General features: G+C 48.3%; 1 protein-coding gene and 1 long non-coding RNA gene across 3 annotated transcripts in view; one reads left to right on the top strand and one right to left on the bottom strand.

The window, feature by feature from the left end:
- The first annotated feature begins 277 nt into the window (after nt 1-277).
- The window catches only part of TPCN1 (two pore segment channel 1), a 46776-nt gene continuing 32427 nt past the window's right edge, over nt 278-14626 (top strand). The window contains exons 1-2 of one of the 2 annotated variants that reach the window (XM_031047794.2): nt 278-299; nt 524-1330. In XM_031047794.2, coding sequence (XP_030903654.2) covers nt 1219-1330 — 112 coding nt within the window. In that variant the 5' untranslated portion in view covers nt 278-299; nt 524-1218. Of the gene's footprint in view, nt 300-523; nt 1331-14626 lie in introns of those variants that run through there. The other variant, XM_031047795.2, reaches the window with a different exon arrangement.
- LOC115946296 (uncharacterized) lies at nt 2973-14029 on the bottom strand. Its single transcript, XR_004080396.2, has 3 exons — nt 13945-14029; nt 10445-10570; nt 2973-5902 (listed from the first exon to the last, which is right to left on the bottom strand). It is a non-coding gene; the product is annotated as an uncharacterized lncRNA (long non-coding RNA).

Raw genomic sequence — 14626 nt, 5'->3', positions numbered from 1 at the left:
AGCGGAGCCAATGGCAGCCAGCGACCCTCTCCCCGAGAGCCCGCCCCTTCCTCCCACCGCCGCAGCTTGGAGCCAATCAGCATCCCCGCCTGGCCGGAGTGACAGCTCCACTACCCAATGGCGAGACCAAACGCGCGTGTGATGGGGAGGCGGGAATAATTCAGCGCCTCTCGCAGGGGGCCGAGGGCCGACGGTGGGCGGGGCGAAGCGTGCGCGGAGCGTTGATTGGCTGGAGGGAGAGGCCCGCGCTGCCCCCGGCCAATGAGAGGCGGCGGGGCGGGGCCGGGCGCTGAGGAGAGGTGTCGCAGCGGGGGCCGGTGCGGTGGGGTCGGGTCGCGGTGCACCGGGGGTCGGGCCCGGCCGTGGGGTCCGGAGGCGCTGCCCGGGGTGGGCTCCGCAGGAAGGAGGGGATGGAGCCGGTGTGTGCGGGCCGGGGGCGGCGGGGCCTCGGGGAGGGCTGAGGGGGGTAGCGGTGTCCCACAGCGCGGTGCCAGCCCGGCCTCGGTGTCCCTGTCTCCCGCAGGCCGCGGTCCCGGCAGCTCCGGGAGTTGCGCGTCCGGTGCCCCGGGGGGGCTCGGCCTGTTGCTCAGGGGATGCGGCCTCCGCCGTGATGGGAGAGTGACGGCAGCGCGGCGGCACCGGCTGTGGAGCGTCCCGTGACGTTGGCCAGGCCCTGCTTTGAGTTTTCCTCCAGCTCTTAAAGAGACCCGAGACCTTGTGCCGGGGGCAGCACCCAGTAGGAAAGCCCCCGGGAGCTTCATGTGTGCGGCCTCAACCCGGTCTCTTTCCCCTCCCCACCTGGAGCTGAGGCGCTTTGGCATGGCAGGGGACAGAGCCATGTGTGATGGTGACACTTAGCGTCATGCTGGCTCTGGATGCATCACTGCCGCTCGCTTCTTGCGCCGAGTGCTCGGGAGTTTGTCAAGAAGCACTTTCTTTTGCTTCCGTGAACAGTCTGGACCTGGCTCTTTGCGTTTAGCTTTGGTGTAAATCCTGCCGTTGGGTCTGGTATCCTGTGCTGCGTTTTGGAAGCAAGTCACTAGATCCTTTTTGAGCTGTGGTCTTGAGGGATGGGTCCGCATACCTTTGTATTCTTACATATAGAAGACACCCCTGATGGAGGAATCCCTGGGGAGAGTTTTTGACATCAGTGTTACAAGAGGAACTGAAACAGGCATCATTTAAAGTGCTTGGAGCAGGAGCCTCTGAAGGGAGAGGATGGCTGTGAGCATGGATGATGACGTTCCCCTTATCCTCACCCTGGATGACGGTGGAAGCAGCGCCTCAGCCCCCCTCGATGATGTGGACCGGGAGGAGCTGCCTAATGAAAGTAAGATCACTTTGGCGTTGTCTCCTGCCTGCTGCGCTGGCCTCGCTGCTTTCCCTCTTTGTGGTGGCTGCTCTTTGTAGTGCTTGCCAGGCCCTGAACCTCTGGGAGCTGTCACTCGGTGTCCCGGCCGCCCGCCTGGGAAAACCAGATCAGGAAGTTGCTGATTGTGTTGCTTGTTTACTCCCAGCACCGAGGGGAAGGACACTGGATAGACAGGTTCTTCACTGCTGTTTCTAGCACACATTTTTGTGGTTTCCTTGTAATAACCTGGGACCTCATTGTCCTTAAACCTCCTTTCCTGCAGGCTGGCATATCCTTTCCTCAGCACTGGCCACAGTGCTGTACCCATGGCCTGAGCTGGCAGATACAGCCACTCTGATGATGTTCTGGAGTGTTTTCCTATTCCTTTGCAACTCTTGTTTTGCCTGTTTCTAGTTTATGTTCTGATTTTTGCAGTCAGGAAAGTGATACATGGTGCTAAATCACTTTAACATCTTTAGTGTGTCCTTATCAAAGAAGCTGGAGCACTTTTAGACAATACACTTGTGTTAGCCCCAGAGTATTCAGTGGGACAGTGCCAGGCTGTGCGTGTCAGGAGGGGAGGAAATACAAGCCCGTCTCTTGGAAGCATTGCTTTCTCCTCAGTCTGTCTTTGTCAAAGCCATGGCCCTGCACTGGGAGAGATGGGAACAGCAGATGTGGTTGTGCACATTCAGTGAGTCTCTGGTTTATGTTATCCCTCACTGAATGTATTTGAGCAGTTTGGTTCGACATATCCTCTGACTTCCAATCTACATTGCAGGTATATGCACAGGTCTTGTGAGCCTATTCAAGCTCTTGCTGCTATGAGCTTAATATTTGTAACAGATAAATAATTTCCTGGCTTGGCATTCCTTTTCCCTCCATTATACCTCTATTCCACACTGCCTCTGTGATCCTCTGCTGTGATTTCTCTATCACAACCGTGTGGCTTCTCTCAGTTTCCTACTTCTGCAACTTCCTGAGCCAGGGACTAGTTCCTGACAATCAAGATTCCTTGTCCCTCCTCCTGGTCTCCCACCTCTGCAATACACATCCCTGGCTAAATTGCCCAGTTGACTTTCTCTTAGCTCTGCTGCATCTTTGCTCCATTACATCTCTTTGTCAAAGTTTAGCTCCCTAATTTAAATGGAAGAGAGAATGCTTCCTCATCCCACTGGTGTATTTATAGGCCTTCTTGTGAGTAATTTTAATCCCTCTTCACTCATCTTTTTCTCCCATCCACCTCCCATCTCTTTAACCCAGTGATAAACCTCACACAACTTCTTTAAAGCCACCATGTTAAAGCACAAGTGTGAAAGTGAGCGTATTAATAAATAAAACTGTTCCAGTCTGCTTCACTTGAAATACAGGGAAACTGTTTAGGGACCAATTTTGTGCTACTTTAAAGATTGCTGTGTGGTTTTTGAGAACTCATTTCCTGGGATTCTTTGCATAAAGGGTCTTTTGGCCTTGAAGAAGTTCTGCTGTGTTTTAATCACTGTTCGAGTTGAATTTGCTGAGAAATTACAAAGCTTATTCTCTGCAAGGGACACTGGGTGATACAGAGCCCTGTGAAGTCAGGGAGTACTGGGAGAGGGGGATGAAAGATTAGAAGGGGGAACAGCTTGAAAGGCACATTTATTTATCTCTGAGAAGCGGGAAGCTTGAACTAGTGAGTAAACAGGCTGATGGCACTGCTTGCAAAGTAAGCTTGTTTAGGAAGCAGAACGTGTGGTCCAGCTTTCCTCTTTGCCCGCAAAGGAAATCCACTGTGAAATGCACAATGTCCCATGGAGGCTGTGAGCAATTCAAACGTTTCCCTTCTGTTCTGCCTCCACTCCTCTGCTGAGGACTGAGATGGCATTAACAGAGCTGTGTGATTTCACGTTTTTATTCAGCTTGTCTTTCTCAGGGATGTGAGAAGCCCTTTTCAGGAGAGGGAGTGCTGCCAGGGTGATGATGAAGGCATAGGACAGGGCAGCTTGGAAGGCTGTTTCCTTCTGGTTCTGTGTTCCTTATGCCTAAACTCTCAGGGTTCAGCCAGCATTTGGAGGAATAGCTCATTTGTTACTGTGCCCAACCATCAACTCTTGGGGATGTGGTGGCAGGTGAAACAAAGCTGTTATTTAAGTCTCTTCCCAGATACCAGCTGGGACTGTTTTGCAGTGAGGGACCCATCAGCCTCTTCCCAGGTAAAGAGAAAGTGAAGTGGGTGTAAAGGTGTGAAGTTGTGTTAAATCACACACCCAGAGCTGATAAGAACCAAGCTGTTTTGTGTTGCTGTGTCAATGAACCTCTCTAACTACTGATCCATATTCCACCCTGAGCAGTGTGTATCTGTGTGATTTCGGTGTCTCAGCTCTCATGGCTTTTAAGGAACTTCTCGTGCTTTAGAAGTCAAACAAACAACTTGATCCATAATGTGGCTTTGTTACAATCGGGTCCTTGGATAAATGAATTTATAGCTTTGGACTCTTGGTGTTTGTCAATGCAGACAAGTTGCAATAAGTAATAACAGGGCTTTTTGAAAACAAGCCTGTTGTTGATGTCAAAAGAAAGGACTGAAGTGCAAGAGTGAACCTTGCAGGAGAGTCCTCTTCTGGGTGAGTGTCTTGGGTTAGAATAAATTAAAGCTAAAGGAGAAAACTGTGTGGAAAATTATATTCTTAAGTAAAATGTCCAGCTGCAAAAATGAATCTCCCTAATCACACTTAGCAGGAGAAAATCCTTGCACAGAAAGGAATAGTAAAGCTCTGCTTTGGTTTGTGCTGGAGACTCCTCTTCCTGGGAGCTCCCGTTTACAGCCACAGCAGGTCAGAATCCTGTAAAGGTGATGGGAATTCAGACCACATCCAGAAAACCATGGTCCTTGTGGTGCTGATGGTTTTCTGACTACAGCACATAGGACTGTGGTGCTGGGTAGCTTTCCTTTCAAGCTCCAGCAGCTGAAGGAGACAGAGGGAAGTGCTTTCATCACTTGAATCCATGCTAATGACGCTGCCCTTCCCTAATCCATCTTACCTGAAAATCTCCAAGTGCTGCACACACTCTAATTAAGCTTCCCAGCACCTCTCTGAGTGAATGACTAACAGGAGCTGCATTTCTGTAGAAGGCAGACCCAAGGGATGCAATCCTTGTGCGGCTTCTCCCAAAATAATGTGCTGAAACCAGTGAGAAGCAGCCAGGGTTTAGTGACTCCCATCCCTCACACACACTCCTGGGAAGCATTCAGATGGGGTCCTCAACAGATCTCCAATGTTTTCCCTAGACAATGGAAGCATGGATAGCCTTGAAACTCTAGGACAGTGTCTCTCCTTGAGCTGATGGGAACTAGAAGCAATAAATGAGTGCACATTGATTTAGCCTGTATTAGATCAGATACAAGATCCTCCTTTGCCTCCTGCATGGAAATTGCTGTAGCCTCAAGTGGAGTTTCAGTGTGTTCAGAGCAGAAAGTACAGCTCAAAGTGTCATACAGGGAACAATACAATATTGTCTGTTTCTCCCACACAATGGATTATGGCAAGTGGAAGAAGTCATCTTTAAACTCTGGGTTTTTACAAGAAAGCAGCTGCATCTGCTGTTGAGGTAAAAATGAATTATTGGACATGGGGAGGGGAGGGAGCAACTGCAGCAGCCAAGTGAGATGTTTTCTAGAAGGATTGTTGGAACATGGGAACTTAAAACTTGGAAGGTTGGTGTTCCAGCTGAGCTGTTGTGATCTCAGGGTCTGCTGCCTGAGGAGTGAATTGTCAGGAGGACCAGAGCCAGCCTGGCCTTTGGGGTAGAAGGAGCGTTGTTAATGTGCATGGATGTGGAGAGCAAGAGGCCCAGTGTCCTTGGTGAGGAGTGTGGCTGTGAGTAAGGAAAGCAGTGACTGCCCCGGAGGCTGTGGGTTGAGTCTGTGGAGGAGTGTGTGGTGTGTGCTGTGCTGTTGGAGCTGCTGAAGGAGGCCTCCCCCTCGCCTTGCTTCTGCACCTCGGCCCCATGCTGTGATGGGATGTGTGAAGAGGCTTTCAGCAAAGCTGTTCTTTGTGGAGTTGACTGATGGAAAATCATATTTCTGGACACAGAGTCTCATTACAGCATTAATGGATGCTCTGTACAGCAGACAGTTCATTTCTCAATCCACAAGTAGACGTTTGTTCTTGGATTGGGGGCAGTTAATTTGTTCTTTTGAGACGTGGATATCTTGACATGTTCAGTGACCACTGCAACCTGAAGTGATACAATTATCTTCTGTGCTGGACCAGGGTCCAGAACGTGTTTGTATCAGCAGTGAGGGAAGGAAAGTAAGTCTGTCCTGGTACCTCACAGCTCATCTGAGCAATGAGTCCTTGCTCCACAAACAACTCATTCCTCCCACTGCTTCCTATAGTGCCATCTGAGGATGAAAGAGATCTCCAGGTGTAAAACAGATGTGTTTTCTGATGAACTGAGGGAACAGAGCATAAATACCTGACCTTGGGGGAGATGCTGCAACCACACCAACTCAGTAGCTGTGCTTGAGGAACCAATTTCGTTGCTGTGAAAGCATCTTGGCTTTGCTACCTGTGAAGGAAAACAGGCATTTCAAATGTCAGCCATCTAATAGATTTAATGACTCCTTCAGGATCTTGTGGGAAAGTGAGGATTTCAAAGCTTATGTGGACTTGGGCTCTGGTTATGAAATGCTGCAGCTAATTGGTGTGAAGAAATAGGGATGAGGGAACAAGTGAAGGCTTGCAATGGAGCTGGCAGATCCTGGGATCTCTCACAGCTGGGCTCTCCAGAAGCCTCTTTGGTTATCTGGCTTTCTTGGATGCTGGGCAGGATATTCTCCCACCTCATGGCTCCTAGGCTCGACTGATTTGCCTTTAATTAGTTCCAGTAGCAGTGCTTCAGCTGCTGCCTGTAGGGGTGAAGCATGGCCAGAGCACAGGACAGGCATCTCAGTTTTGGAAGCAGTCTAGTCCTGCTGTTGAAGCTGCTCCTCCTCATACCTAGATATGCTGGTTAATGTCAGCATGGTCAGCATGTCTCATCTGTAAAGCACAGATGACACCTCCCTGGAAGTGGGCAGGAAGCCTGGAAGTGGGCAGGAAGCCTTCATGACCTGGTTCTGACAAGGTGCTGCTTCATATTGCTGTGCATGATTTGCTTTTCTTAATATATACCTGCTTAAAATGTAGAGAGAGAGGCATTTTCTACTGAAGCACAAGTGGGAGCTCAGTGTTGGATTGTTGTTTATGCTTCTGAAAGTCTCATTTCTCTCACCTAACAGCCTTGTTGCATTTCGCATCTTCTGCCAGTGCTTTTCTAATCCTTTCCTGGCCTCGATGACTTGTAATGAATGGTTTAAGCAAGCAAAGCGAAGCAGAACTGCCTCTGAGATGAGTGAGGGGTGAAGATGTTGGAAAGGGACGTGAACACCCAAAACATAAGGAGATTATTGTTTTCTCCTTCGGTACAATTTGTTTCCCTGGGTGATGAGCTCTGGAAACTCAGAGGAAGGAGGCAAATGCTGCTTTTTAGATGTTGGGTATCTTTCAAACAGTGTTAGAAATAGTGGAAAATGTGTTTCTGCTTTTAAGTTCCAAATGCATCACCCTCTGGAATGTCATTTACCCTGAGAATTCAGGGGGTTTTAAGGCAGGACCAACCACATCAGCTATGCTTTCAATACTTGTACAGCGAGGGTAGAGCTGGTACCTTTAATGCAAGAGAAACAACACAATGTTGTCCAGACCTCACAAAAGTATTTGCATTGAGACCTTCTCAACAGGACTCTGTAAGTGTGGTCCCTAGAGAAGGAGCAAAGTACCAGGAGGGATTGGGGGCTGCAGCCCTCATGTGTGTGTTTTTTCCAAGCCTGCCTTGTTTTCCTCGCCCTGCAGGAGATGGGTTGGCACAGTGCACACATTGTGTGTTTCACAGTAGGAAGCTTTGTCCAACAGAATCTCTGCACTGTTGACTCTTTGGTGCAGTAAAAAATAAGAAGTCCAAGTGATTTGGTCTTGAATGCCCCATGCTGTTCAAATGTGAGCGAGTAAAAGAGGATACGAGGTAAAGAAGACTTGGGTTAGTGTTCTATTATCCTGCAGTCAAATGGTTCTTTCTCCTTTGTCATCTCCCAGAGCCCTAGCAATGGGTATCATCCTTCAAACACGCTCACTGTAAATTAGGGAGGATGCTGGGGTGTGGGGCAAGGAGTCTGGAGGCTGCTTCTCCTTTTGTGAGCACAGGAGTAATGACCTTGATGCTTTGAGGTGGGAGCCCCTTCCTTTTGTGTGCCTGTTCTGTATTACACAGCTCACATCTTTTTGGTGTGAGATCAGAACAGGCAAAGCAAAGTGTTTTCTCCCCAAGGTGATGGCTTTAGTTGGAAGATGCTGGGCTAAGGGCATGTGCTGTGGCGTTTGAGGGCTCCGCTTTTGGAACAGGCAGTCCTGGAACTATAAAAGATGTTAAAAGAGCTTGAAAGTGTTCAAGCTGCAATTTAAAATCCACAACTTTCCAGCTCTAACCGGTCACTCCTCAGCCACCGCAGCTGACTTGGGAACATTTGGCTCGGGAAGCGGAACAACAGTTGGAAACAAATAGCGATGAGTTTTTTTCATGGCTTCCCAGGGAACGCATCAGTTTGTTCATTTTGGTGATTCCTGTGGATTTTTAAGGCACTGTAGATGCAGGATGTTCAGTTTAGCCAAGCTTGCTTAGTGGCAGATCAAAATGAGCAAAGGCTGAGCACGCTGAGTTCACTCATCATAACCAATATGATGCTTCTCAGAACTTCCTTTGCCCTTGGTATCTTCAGCGAGGAATCCTGCCTGCTGCCGTCAGCCCCCCTGCGTTGAAATCCCATTTTACCCATTTGAATGCTGTAAGAAGTGCTGTATAAACTAAACAGGAGCATCTGTGAAGTGGTTAGAGTTGTTGTTGATTGCCTTTTCCTTATTGCCTTCGGGGGGATTTAAGCTTGAATTTGCTGGAAGTAGAATTTATGAGCCAGAACGCTCCATTTCTGATCCTTAAGCTGGGAAAAGTGCGGTGAATTTGATAGGTCTTTCTCTTGCCTCCAACGTCTCTGGCTTTTGATCTGGACCTCGCAGGGCTCTCCCTGTGTCTTTAGTATAATTGCTTTTTGCATGTGGAGAAGATGCCTGTTTTTTACATGGCTGCTTTCTTCACAGGGAGCTTTAGGAGTTCATCCATCTGCTGCCAGTGAGCAACTAATGCACCGCCACTGCTGCTGTTTGCATTTGGGAGAGGGGGAGGCAGGAAAGGTGTGTTCCTGTTGATCCATCACAGCACTGTGCAGCTGACAAAAGATCCTGAGCATGACAAGAGGAGCCTGATGTGATTCGGATCAGAGTGGGGTGGGTTGGAGCTTGTATCCAGAGCTACTTTTATAATAGAATCATAGAATCCCAGACTGGTTTTGGTTGAAGGGACCTTCAAGCTCATCCATTTCCAACCCCTGCCATGGGCAGGGACCCCTTCCACTGGAGCAGCTGCTCCAAGCCCCTGTGTCCAACCTGGCCTTGATCACTGCCAGGGATGGGGCAGCCACAGCTTCTCTGGGCACCCTGTGCTTGGAACAAAAGGCTTTTCCTTTCCCAATTATGTGGGGGAATAAAATTTAGGATGTATCTCTCTGCACAGCCATGTTAAAGCCCCTCATTCTATGGGGCTGGGCTCTCTTGCATTTCCTACATGACTGCCTCACACACGTGTGTGCATACATTGTCATCTGGGAATATCTCATCTTCTATGTTTTATTCCAACTATAACTGATTTTCTGAGAGCACTCGCTATCCTCAGTGGGTCTGGGAGAGTTCATTGTACAAAAGCAGTGTAGCTGCTAAAGGATTGCACTAGAAGGCACAAATACATTCCTGCTTTTTGTTAGCTAAATGAAGAAATGCCTGTAGAATTAAACTGGAGTGATCAATCCTGCAAGTGGGAGCTCTGAGAACTCCCCAGGGTCAAATTGTACTGGTGATCTGGCCATGCCATTACAGGATGATCAGACAGGGGAGGAGAAGCAAGGAATGCCATCCTCCAAAGTGCTTTGGGGCTGCTGGCTGGGGGTATGGGGCTCCAAAGGAAGTATTCCATGTTCCATCCCCTTTTTCCTGTGACACACTCAGCCTGGCTGGGGCCATCCGTGCCTGGTGAGAGGCACGAGTGCTGCTGTGTAATCCCTCTTGTCAACGCAGTGTTCCTGCACCACCTCCCAGTGATGCCCAGCTGGTTATTCACTTAGCTCATGGTGAGTCACTGCAGAAAGAGGAAAGCAGGGCTGGGTTTTGCCCATGTCTTTGTTTTCGTGGTGCTGAGGGGAACGTTGTTTTGCCAGGGTGCTGAGCAGAACACAAGTACCTAAATGGGATTGAAGGGAGGAATTCTTGCTGACTGCTTTGTGTCTCTGCTTTACTACCTGCAAGTAGTAGTAAATGCTGTCCTTTTCCTGACCTGCTGCAGGTGCTTTGGTCTTGCCAGTAACTGCTTCCAAGCAAGTTCCTAAGGAGGATTTTGGCCTCTGGCTCAGGAAGGGGGAAGTGAGCAAGCCAAAGCCCCTTCCTTTCAAACACAAAGCTGGTGGCAGGAGCTTATCTCTGGTGATTGCATAGGGGAAGACTTCAAAACATGGAAAATTATTCCTGTACTTTGAGAGAGCACAAATAAATGCTCATGGAAGCTTTAAAGGTGTTGGAGAGGTAGCAAAACATGGTACAGACATGCCTATAGTGGCTGCCATGAAAGCAGCTGCACTGCTGTATAGCAAAGGAAGAAACAGGAACTGAGAGTGGAGGAAAATCATGGAGAGAAATGGGAATTTCAGGTTGGATGTAGGGAGGAAGCTGTTCCCTGTGAGGGTGCTGAGGCACTGGCACAGGGTGCCCAGAGAAGCTGTGGCTGCCTCATCCCTGGCAGTGTTCAAGGCCAGGTTGGACACTGGGGCTTGGAGCAACCTGCTCTAGGGGAAGGTGTCCCTGCCCATGGCAGGGAACTGGAACAGAGTGATCTTAAGGTCCTTTCCATCCCATTCTGTAATTCTAAGACTTGAAGGTGCTTTAAAGGACTTGAGAAGTGTGAAGTGATACTGACCTGGTAGGAATTCAAGGTTGAATACTGGTCAGTAATGCTATGGGGAAGCTCAAGAAATCCTCTGTGTAGTGCGTATCTGTTGAGAAACCAGATCACCTGATCATCGCGTGATCTGTTCTTCCATTCCTGCAGTAAATAGAGGTTAAACAGCTGAATCTAGAGGTAGGCATTTAAAAACGGCAGATCACTTGTTCTCCCTTAAGCCTGCAGTGTGACTATTGCTGTGATAACAACTTCCTTCTAGCCCCAAAAGGGATTTTGCACGAGGCAGGACACTGCAGCCAAACAGGGTTTCCAGGCAAAATAATGGGAGACCAGCAACAGCTCTTCTAAGATCTGGACTTAAAGGGCAGTTTTCCATGGTGGCCAGTGGGGGTTTACGGAAAGGTGAGTGCTATATGGACCTGAACCCATGCTCTGACTTACTTAGTGAGGTTACAAGAGAGCTTGATGCTGTTTTGAGAAGATATTTACTTTGGCACCTACGCAGCATTTTGACTGAGGAAGTGAACAGTCCAAATCAACACTGTGTAGGCAGTGACTCTACAAAGAGGCTGAGGGACAGGTCTCAGACTCCAGCTGATCATTGGGACTGGTTAGTGCATAGGTATGTTATTAGCAGGGACTGTCACAGGGGTTACGTGTTGTCCCTGTGCCAATTGCAGCATTCCTGTCACAATCACCTGAGCTGAAAGTGAGCATGTGGAACACTTGTCCAGTGTGTATATGGGGTGTGCATTACACCTTACAATAAGAATCATGTTTGGGGTAGGTAGGTGATGGTGCCATTGTATTCATGCTTGGTGTGTTTCTAGTGCCCTTGCTCCTGCTCATCCAAGACTTGTGAGGCTTAGAGATAGCTTCAGTAACTGGGTAACAGTGAAATTGTGTCTGTTGCAATAAGCATGTATTTGACAGTGTTTGGAATCACTTCCTAAGAGCTGGAGAGAGTTCCGCAGTGCTGGAAGACTAGACATCAAAATTACCCCATTTCTGAAGATAGGGATAAGGATGAGAACTGCAGGACTTGGAGTAAGGACCAGCTGAGGGAAAGCCCCTGGCTGCTGGTTTGCAGATGTTTAACTCCTTCCTTCCTCCCTCACTAATGGTTTAACTCCTTCCTGCCTCTGTAACCTCTTCAGTTCCTGCCACATGTGCAGATATCTCTTACTGGAGAGCAGTTACACAGCACCAGGGACTGGGGGTTTCCCCATTCCTTTTCATGCAGCTTCCCCTGAAGTTGGCAGCTTCTCCTTCCTGGCTGAGACACGATGATGAGGCAGAGGAGATGTGGTTGTGTTATCATTCAGAACCAGTGTGGTGGAGTTGTGTTCTGACACCACAAAACACAATTACCTACTTCTCCCTGCTGTACCACGACAAAAAACTGCCATCAGTCTCAGCCTGTCATGGTAAGGCATTGGAGTTTTGCCATAATATTGTTATTTAACTGAATTTATCTCATTTTCTTGCTATCCCTCTCTCTTTAGGGCGGTATGGCACATGCCTTATTGCTGCCTACTGTGTTCTAGTCCTGCTCCAGCTCTGGGTGGCCATGCAGGAGGTTTTTGCCCAAAGTAATACTGGTTTCCTCACATAAGGAAAGTCCTTCCATTGCTAACTGTGACTTCCCTGGAGGGCTGGAGCTGGCAGTGGGACCTGGCAGCACACTGCTTTGGGTAAAAAGGCCAGATTGCAGCTCAGTTAAACATCTTTCCAAACGGCATCAGGCAAATCCAAAGGCTCTGCTTTGGAGAATTGAAATGAGGAACGTGCCTTTAAAATGCTGACATTGGTGGTGTTACTGGTGCTAAAGCAGAGCTTTTAATGTCTTAAAACCATGAGGCATCAGTTTCCCTTTTTGGTACAAAAAGAGGAAATTCCTTCATGTAACGGGATCTGTTAAAGAACTGCTCTGAGAGATTCGAATATTGTCTTTCCCTTTCTGGTGCTTCCTCCAAAAGTATGCATTAGGAATTGTGTGTATTTCATGTCTGGCCTCTCATGAGCTTTGAGAAGAGCATGACAAGCTCTCCCTTTGAGCTTGTCTCTTTATTTTGGGGGGTGGTAAGTAAAAACTGTATTCTATCCAATTGTTTTTATTCCATTCTAAATCAGCTGTATCATAAAGCCCCTCAGTGGCTCGGGTATTTAATTCCAGTTACAGAAGAATTCTATTTCTGTGTCTCTAAAGCCTTTGTTGCTGTGATATGATCAGTCTGACAAGATTGCGGCGAATATAAAATGATAGATGATGTAAGGCTGTAGATGATCCCTCTGTTGTGGTTTTGACTTCTCCTTTTTGTGGTATGGAGGTTCACTTGTGAGGATCAGAAATCAAGGATATGAAACAGGCAGCAGTTTGCTTTAGCACACTAGCAAGATTCCTAATTGTATTTTCCTAACACAACCTTTTATGTGAGTATTATGGAACAAAACTGCTTTGGTTGGACTTTGCAGCTCTGTTAAGAAGCAGGTACTCTGGTGTTACACAGTCTTAGCTTGTGGAATGGCAGGTTCTGGCTCTCTTATGGTATTTCATGGACTTTCTCATGCAGGAGGATTTAGTCACACATCTGGCAGAAAGCAGCTTTGTGGAAGAGGGCTTATGCATGCAGTGGTTTGTGTGAGCTGCTGGAAGAAGATGCAGCTGAGGAGCAAGAGCTGGTAAGGCAGGTAATGTTGTTATTGCAGGATGCAGCTCTGGGAGACAAGGGGGGGATCCTCCTTTGAGGAGGCTTTTGAGCTGTGTGGTCTGGTGTGTATCAGTGAGCTATGGGAGGCTTAGAGAGGCCTCTCTAAGGGTGACAAAGCATCCATCAGTTCATCTCCAGCCACTGAAGCCTCTCACTAACCTGAGTGTGGATCCCAGGCATCCCGAGTGGGAGGGATCTGGCCCTCTGCCTCTTGCTGCTGCGTATCTAAGAGTGACAATTGGCCAGCAGTCAAGCGTTGTCTGGTCAAAACTTCCAGCATAGCAAGAGGAAAAAGAATCAAGCCCAGAATGAGTCAAGGTGGAGATCAAAGGAGAGTGGATGCCCTAAGAGACAAGACAGTGAGCTGCACAGATGAGGATCTCCAGCTAACTGATCCCTTATCCTTATTTTCTTAGAAGCCTTTTACTTCTTCCTTACAAATGTCCCTTTTCCCCAGTAGGGTGGTGCAGGAGGTAAATGTCCAAGTGAGTTGTCACAGCTCATCCCCTGTTGAATGGTGAGTGAGCTGCAAAGCAAAGGGTTAACTATTGGCTCTGACCCACACAGAGCAATTGCTGGCTGGAGCCATGGCTTCTGCTGAGACAAAACAGCTTCCTCCCAAGCTTTAGCTGCTCTGTCCTTGTGTTCAGCTTGTGCATCAGGGTTGTTACATGTGTACAGTGCAGATGTTAGCAAGGGTACAGCGGTCCTCTAATTAAACAACGCGGGGCTTAAGTTGTCTTCACTATACGACGATAGGCAGCACAACTGATACGAGGCAATAATAGATAAGAAGTGGCTTACCATGCTGAGGGACATCTGCTCATCCTTCATGTGGATTCAGCTCCCTGGAGTGTGCTGGATGATAACATGAAGGGAGCTCGTGTTGATGCTGTAGGAACTGACTGGATTCTCAGGGGAAGGTGGGGTCAGTGCTTCAGTACCACTGACAGGAAGTGGCAACATCCATATTTTTACCAATAAACTTTCCTGTGTTAAATAGGAAGCAGAAGTGGCTTTGTTTGTTGAGCTGCACAGCAAGTGAGTGCTGTGAGGGTATAGTAAGACAAAGAGCCCTGAGGCCTTTGCATGTGTTTCTGCTGTGCAGTCGTCTCTAAGGAAGAGCGTGACTCAGTTACACTGACTTGAAATAGTCACAAGTAAATGATTTCTCTTGCAGGAGAAGGGCTTGGCACTGTACTCTGGAGCTGCCCTGCTTTTCCTAGGCAACAAACAGCTAGTAAATTGTTTCGACTTCCCCATGGCTGTTCAGTTCCTGCCCATAACATCTCCTGAAAGCAGGACAGGCGCTGGGATGTGTGGAGCTGCAGAGCTCACTCCTGCGATGTTGAACTGGCAACCAGGCACTGAAGGCAGTGATTTCACTGTCTGTATCTCTCACCTCTGAGATGTGTGGCCAAATGCCAAACCAGCTGCGCTTTCCAGGCAGCTTCCAGCTTTTGTTCCTCCTGGGTAGGTGAGTCTG

This window comes from Melopsittacus undulatus, chromosome 12 (assembly GCF_012275295.1).
Source record: "Melopsittacus undulatus isolate bMelUnd1 chromosome 12, bMelUnd1.mat.Z, whole genome shotgun sequence".
NCBI lineage: Eukaryota > Metazoa > Chordata > Aves > Psittaciformes > Psittaculidae > Melopsittacus > Melopsittacus undulatus.
Note: the sequence above shows the minus strand (reverse complement) of the source record. Positions and strands in the feature narration are given on the sequence as shown.